The sequence below is a fragment of the Mus caroli genome, chromosome 16 (genome assembly GCF_900094665.2).
Source record: "Mus caroli chromosome 16, CAROLI_EIJ_v1.1, whole genome shotgun sequence".
NCBI classification, from domain to species: Eukaryota; Metazoa; Chordata; class Mammalia; order Rodentia; family Muridae; genus Mus; species Mus caroli.
In genome coordinates, this window is record NC_034585.1 from 20,221,858 (window position 1) to 20,229,471 (window position 7,614).

The window sequence follows — 7,614 nt, forward strand, 5'->3', positions numbered from 1 at the left end:
AAGGTGGCCGGATGTCTGGGGCCTGAAAAGGGTGCTGCCTCAGTAGCTCTGTGGCTCCTGCTTGTCCCAGAAGCTGTCAGGTTCTGTGGTGCACACTCTCACCTGTGCAGACTAAGTTCAGTGGAGTCCCGGAACCAAGATGGCTCCCGCCGATCCTGAGGCAAAGGGCTCCTGGGTTGGGTGGACACCTGTCCTCTGGCTTGGAGGGTGGCCAGATGTCTAGGGCCCGAAAAGGGCGCTGCCTCAAAGGCTCTGTGGCTCCTGCCTGTCCCACAAGCTGTCAGGTTCTGTGGTGCACACTCTCACCTGTGCAGACTAAGTTCCTAAGTTCGGCGAAGTCCTGGAACCAAGATGGCTCCCGCAGATCCTGAGACCAAGGGCTTCTGGGCCGGGTGGCCACCTGTCCTCTGGCCGGGAGGGTGGCCGGATGTCTGGAGCCTGAAAAGGGCACTGCCTCAGAGGCTCTGTGGCTCCCGCCTATCCCAGAAGCTGTCAGCTTCTGTGGTGCACACTCTCACCTGTGCAGACTAAGTTCAGCGGAGTCCCGGAAACCAAGATGGCTCCCGCTGATCCTGAGGCAAAGGGCTCCTGGGCCGGGCGGAGACCTGTCCTCTGGCCAAGAGGGTGGTCGGGTCATCTGAAGTCTTAAGATCCCGTGGCTGGTGTTGTGAGTAGCTGGCAGGTGTCAGCTGACTCTGCACCCTAGCTACTCAGGTGCTGGTCGGACCGGAAGGGCCAGTGAAGTCTTCTTGACAGGTCGAGAGGCCTGGAAGCACTCATGAGGCAAAGACATTCAAGGAAACTCAACCTCCTGGAACCTTGGCATTCTCATAACCCGTATACTCATACCATATCCCCGAGTTAGTCTGGTGTATGGAGCCACATGGTCTCTTTCAGTATTGTTTTATTGTAAGTGCCTTTAAAGATTGAATTTTAACATAGGTGAGCCTCCACCAGTGTTCCAACATCCTAGAAAATCCTTGAAGCTTAAGAGCTTGGAATTCAGTAGGGATTCAGTGAGAAGGTTACCTATTCAGTAACATTCAAATTTACTTCTTCTAGTAGAGAAGGTGAAACTAATTGGGCATTACAAAGAATGGAGCTAGAATAGCTCAGGGCTAGTCTGCAGAGTGATTATTTAGGACTGTAGCCAGTCTTACCCAAGCAAGGGAATACACAATGGCCTAGCTAATAGATGGGTTTACCACGAAAGAGTTAGGGAATCCTACTGAGACAGGAATCTTCACTACAGCCTGGTATAGCAGGCTACATTGTTTATTAGAAGCAAGTTGGTGAATTCTTCTGACAAATGGAGATTTCCCCACAGATACTTAAAAGAACAGCCAAGTTTCACTCATGCAAGAATTTATCAAGGCCTAGGAAATAGGGGTTTGTGGTGTTGCATTATTCATGAGAAGGTCTGCTAGAGCAAAACCCCTGGTGCTAGCTTTCACAAGGCTCAAAGGAGTAGCACAAATTGTGACTAGGGTGTGAAATCCTTACTTGTCATTAGCTGACCCTAGGCAGGGCTGTTTTATCTTTACTGTAAATATTACCTGGTTCCTGTAAGTCCTTTTGAAGTCATTCCTTTGTTTTGTGCCAAGTAACTTCAATGTACTTTGCCTGCTGTGACATCCTACCCCTTTGTTTTCGGTATTATATAAGACTGGTGTTCCCTTTGTGAAAATACACTCAGATTCTACATACTCTCTCATGTCGCTTCTGTTTGTCACTCACCAACTCTATGCCCATTTGTCCAAGACTCTGATTCACACGGATCGAGGAGGGCCCACTGAGCCCAGTCCATGGTATGGAATAACATAGAAACTAGAGATAATATAAAAAACTAAGAGACCGGGGCTGGAGAGATGGCTCAGCGGTTAAGAGCATTGACTGCTCTTCCAGAGGTCCTGAGTTCAATTCCCAGCAACCACATAGTGGCTCACAACCATCTGTAGTGGGATCTGATGCCTTCTTCTGGTGTCTCTGAAGACAGCTACAGTGTACTCGTCATATATATAAAAAATAAATAAATAAAATCTTTTTTAAAAAAAACAAAAAACTAAGAGACCAATGTGCAGAATGCAGAGGGAAAGAAGAAAAAAGAAGCTGCAGAGAGCAGCAAAATCAGGCAGACTTCCTCTTCCATGGGACAGAATAGATCTTCTCTTAATAACAAAGCAGGCTTAGTCTTATTAAAGGGACAAAGCTTTCTTCTTACAAACTTGGGTTTAATTCATTTAGCATTAAAAGGTTAGAAGCTTTTTTCTTTCTCTATGAAATAAAGATTGGGGTTCGTTTTTCATCCAGAATGACTGAGGTCTTTCTACACTTACACTTGGGCTTTTGTTCCATATACATATGTAAGTATAGATGTGTGTGGGTAAGTATGTAATTGTGAGAATGCATGCAAGGAGGCCCCAACTGATTTGAATGGAAATGTATAAATGCACATGCATGAATCTATATATGAATTATGTGAATTTATACATATTTGCTTATGTAAAAGTTTTCCTTCTGTGAGTGTGAGCATGATTCTCTTGTCCTGTGTCAATAGAAGTTTATTGCTTCAAACTTCCCCCTAATGTGACAAGCAAGAGGCATCTGGACAAAAAGGAAAGGCTCAAGCAATTAATCAATGGCTTAATCTCCTACTATTTTAAGATGAGGTGATAAGTGTGAGAGACTGTAGTTTCTGGTCTCAGAGAAACACAGGAGGAAGGTCAGCTACAGTAGCAAAGTAACTTAAACTTAGATAAATAAATTTTTATTATTATACACCAACCCTAAATATCTTGTAAGACATACTTTCCCCTCCACTGCCTCAAAAACAACCAATGAGAAAGAAGACCCTGTGGGGGCTGGCCCCTGGAACCAATTCAGGTAATTTTTTGCAGTAGCCAAAAGCTGACAACACAATAGGTGTGATCTAGTCAGTAGACTAAGTCTTGGGCTATTCTGTTGATATCCATCCCCCTACATTGCTTGCTGCTCAACACAGCTCTCCTCAGGACTGTGTGGTGTAAGGCATCTCTACTGCTGTCAGAAACCTGATAAACAGTTTTCCATTCTCTTCTTGCAGAAGTAGATGGATCAGGGAACTGGGAAGTTTTACAGCTGTAGAGAATTTGATGGGAATGTTGGGAGACTCACAGATCAAATGAGGTGAAAGCCACAGGAGCTGTGGAGATGACCAGGGTGGATTTACAAACACACACACACACACACACACACACACACACACACACACACACCAGCCAGCTCTCATTCAAGACAAAACAGAGTAGAAGAGAGCGGGTTTGAGGGACAGAAGAGTAAGAAGTGTGATGTTCCTCTCCTGGGTAACTGAGTGCCTTCCATTCTGCATATTTCTATACAGATGGTTTTCAAATAGGAATAGAACTTTTCATTGCTGATGGGAGCTGATGATCTCTTCTCTGCTTTGGGGCGATTTCTTTAAATGCAACTTCTTACTTCAAGAGCTGAAGTTCAGAGCCTTTGCAGGTTCTATATGGACAACTTAGGCCAGTGTTTGGAAAACATGCCCCTATAGTGAGTAACCATATCAAAGTTGAAGATGCTGGTCCGGGGCATATTCATATTCTCTCTCTCTCTCTCTCTCTCTCTCTCTCTCTCTCTCTCTCTCTCTCTCTCTCTCTCTCTCTCTCTCTCTCTCTCTCTCTCTCTCTCTCTCTCTCTCTCTCTCTCTCTCTCTCTCTCTCTCTCTCTTTCTCTCCCTTCCTCCCTTTCTTTCTCCCTCCCTCTCTCTTCACCTTGTAGAGGCCAGCTCCAATAACGTTTTCATGATTGGCATCACCCATACACACTCATCGCTCTACAAACCTTTGGCACCTTTACAACACTATACAAAATGATAATAATGGCTATATCTGTTCATAAGTTGCTTTTTATTTTTATTCTTTTTTAAGATTTGTTTATTTATTTCATGTATACAAGCACAACTGTCACTGTCTTCAGACACACTAGAAGAGGGCATCAGATCTCATTACAGATGGTTGTGAGCTACCATGTGGTTGCTGGGAGTTGAACTCAGGACCTCTGGAAAAGCAGTCAGTGCTCTTAACCACTGAGCCATCTCTCCAACCCTTATTTTTATGCTTAAAGGAGGGTTTTTTTTTTTCTTTTTTAACTAAGGACCTTCTTTAATCACTCTCCTACAGAGTATCAGTATAACCTTAGGTAAGTTACTTCACTGTTCAAATTCAGTTTCCTCTTTTGAAAAATGAGGCTATAACACCACACTGACCTGTAGTGGTTGGAGGAGGTAATGTATGTAAAGTCCCCAGATCATAAGTGCTCAGTGAGTCTCAGCTATCATCGTCCAGAGTCTGTGCTAAGATGCCCAAACATTGCATGTTTAGATTTATCACCTCATTCCCTACCATCCCATACTGTCAAGGGTGCAGTTCTATCATGGCCTTCTGAGTGAAGGAAAAGGAAGATGATAAAAATTTAAAATGAAGCTGGATTTGGAGGTGCACAACTTTAGTCCCAGCACTGAGGAAACAGAGGGAGATGGACCTCTAGACCATCCTGGTCTAGAAAGCGAGCTCTAAGACAAAAAAAAAAAAAGCATAACCAAGAACAAACAAACAAACAAGAAATGGAACAAACAAAAAAGAAGTGTTAAGGTTTGGTCTTTTGCTTTCTGTTGTAATGCTAAGTGCAGGCCCTCAGGACCTGACTGTCCCAGAGCACATACACCATAGCCCCAAGTTATTTCTGATTGGTAAATAAAGATGCCAACAGCTAACAGCTTCATAGAGGAAACATAAGTGGGGCTTAGGTTTCCTAGGCTGGGGGGTCAGACAGGGACCTCTAAGAGAAGAAGGTGAAGAAGGAGAAGCCACCATGGCATGGGTGAGCATCAAAAACATGGCTCTGTGTGCTGGCCAATTGGGGTTAAGAGCAATCCAGATGAAACATAGTAATTAATAATTTGACATTATTTATAGGAAATTAGATTCCAACAGAATAGAGGGTAGGCGGCTGCCTGGCATTTGTACTGTTTAAGGCTTATTGCAAACATGAAGGTTGACTGTATCTTTTATCCAGGAACTAAATGACCTAAGGTGAGGTAGAAACCCTGGAGCAGGATTAAATAATTTCTACAACAAGGAAGGAATGATTCCAGACCAGCGCACACCTCAAAGCTGACACTCTGCTCATGTAGGATGCTCTGTAGGAATGGAGTCAGATTCATGGTACCTCATCCTTCGTCAGTCAGCCCCGAACCCCTGCCTCAACCTGCCCCTAAGAGCACAGGAGTTAGGATCGGTCTCAGAAGATGATTGACACAGCCTAGACCAATCCAAAATCTTGGTGCAGTGCTACTCTGCCCAACATCTACCACAATCCCAACACTGCAGATGCCAATGCCACCTTCTAGGAGAATGAAGCCAGCTAGTCTGGGTTGTGTTCTAGAGTCCTAGGAATGATTAACATCAACATTCCACAACCCCCAGGCTCCCACACACTGCCACCAACAGGCCAGGTCCCTAGACGTACCACCCACCTGGAGTAATCTTGCAGGTCTGGGTGACTATGAAAAACTTATTTTTTTTCTTCCCCACAGTTGCTGTGCATTCTCCAGTGGCCTAAAAGAAAAGAAAGAGGGCATTTGGTCTACTCTTTCTGTCTCATGGAGACACCTAGCTAGTGCTGTGACTAAATGTGGCTTTTAAAAAAGAGAAAGAAGTAAGGTTTTTCTCTAATAGAGATTTTGTTTTGTTTTGTTTTGTTTTGTTTTGTTTTAGATTTACATGTTCATTTACTTGTGTATTAGCATGTGAGTGCTGTTTCTGTATGTGTGTCTGGGTGTCTGTACACTGCATGTGTGCCTGGTGCCTGCAGAGCCCAGAAGACAGCGGCAGAAGCAATGGAACTAGAGTTACAAAGGGTTCTAAGTGTCCATCTGGGTGTTAGAAACCCAACCCAGGACTTCTCCAGAGCAGCAAGCGCTCTTAACCACTCAGCAATCTTTCCAGCCCATTAACCAACTTGTGAGATGTGAGAATGAATATTAATGTGACCTAGTGATTGTTTCCACAGACCACTGATCTTCACGGGTCCGGGAGAGGCAGAGTAAGGTCTCCAAACTTGAGCCCTGATGTGGAGCTCTGTGGCTGCTTCTCTGTTACCCAGCTGGATGCTGTGCCTCAGGACCAACAGAAGGAGCTTCGGATTTGACTTCCCCCTCAGGTTCAGTGGGTGCCTGCTCTTTACATAAACTTCAGTTTAACCTCTTAGAACCTCCCACCTCCACACTGCTGACTGTGAGTTGTTCCTGCTGCCCAGGTGCCTCTCACTGCCTCAGTTTACCCACCTTGTGGAAACAGCACCACAGGTACTTGACAGGTTGCTGTGGAGAGTCAGTGTGCCAACACACAGGAAGTGCCTGACGGAGCAGCACACAGTCGGTGCTTACACAGAGGCTGTCCACTCTCAGTGGTTAACACTGTCAAATAGGATTGACTTGGCCTTCACTTTTGCCCACTGTCCTGAGTATCAACAGTTGTTGTGTGAAGGTCGAGACCACCCTGCTGTCTCCTGGTAGCTCTGAGAGACTGCAGGGCACAGCGGCTGACACACAGGCTCTCTGAGGGCAGAGCCGAAGTGGCAGTCCTGGTCTCCTAATCTGGACCATGGAGCTGTTACAACTGTGAATGAGCAGAGGGCTTAAACAAACACATAAAGGATGTTGACATCCTGGCTAAGAAAGGAATCCTAGCCTGTGAGAACACAGGCTTGCTTCTCAGGCAGAGAATCCCCTCTCACCAGTGCAAGGCAACCAGCAGGTGCTACAGCCAGTGTTCTTTAAGAAGCTTATTGTTAACAGATCCTTTGTATAATGTACCTAGCTTCAGCCTCTTGCAGCCAGTGAAGTCGACATTGTCTCATTTTAACAGGATAAAGCACCGACTGAGGGAGGCCATGCAGCAGAATCAACATTTGTACTGAGGCTCAGTATAGCTGACACTCCCATATCCTTCCTTCACTAGACTGTGAACTCAGCCCAATGTCTTCCTGTTGTCTCCCTGGGGTCTGCTGCACAAGCTTTGGTTGCTTATGTGGAGCATCCTCTAGTGAGTGGACACACACTTGTTTAACGTTGGCATATTTCTGGTTCTCGTGTCTTCTCAGGAACACAGATATGGTGTGGGTAAATTTTCTACATATTACCAAGGTTTTTAACTTTCATAGAGGCTCTATAAAATAAACCATTCCCTTATAATTAACCACAACAACAAAAACCAGTATATGATGACTGGGCGAGCATGCTGGCGTATACACAGAACAGAGTACCATAGATGTACGAACAATTATACCTTTGCCACTTGCAACATGGAAGGAACTAGAAGCCAGCAGGTTAGTGAGAGCATCTAGGGACAGGATGTCAAAGGCTGACAGGGGGTGATGTCACCTAAGGTAGGAGCAGAAATGTAGTCACCAGCAGTTGGAAGCTGGGACAGGACAGGGCTGGCCAAAGATCACTGAGTGACAGATAGACTGGAGTGGACACAGATGACAATGTTATACTGTTGTGATGGTTTGTATATCCTTGGACCAGGGAGTGGCACCATCTGAAGGTGT

The 7,614-nt window shown here is 45.2% G+C and overlaps 1 protein-coding gene across 1 annotated transcript in view; it reads right to left on the reverse strand.

Annotated features, from left to right (window-relative positions):
• Nucleotides 1-7,614, reverse strand: part of LOC110312040 (T-kininogen 2-like) — a gene marked incomplete at its 5' end in the record, with an annotated part of 24,900 nt that overhangs the window by 14,372 nt on the left and 2,914 nt on the right. Inside the window, one exon of the mRNA XM_029470741.1 lies at nucleotides 5,526-5,618. Coding sequence (XP_029326601.1) covers nucleotides 5,526-5,618 — 93 coding nt within the window. The remainder of the gene's footprint in view (nucleotides 1-5,525; nucleotides 5,619-7,614) is intronic.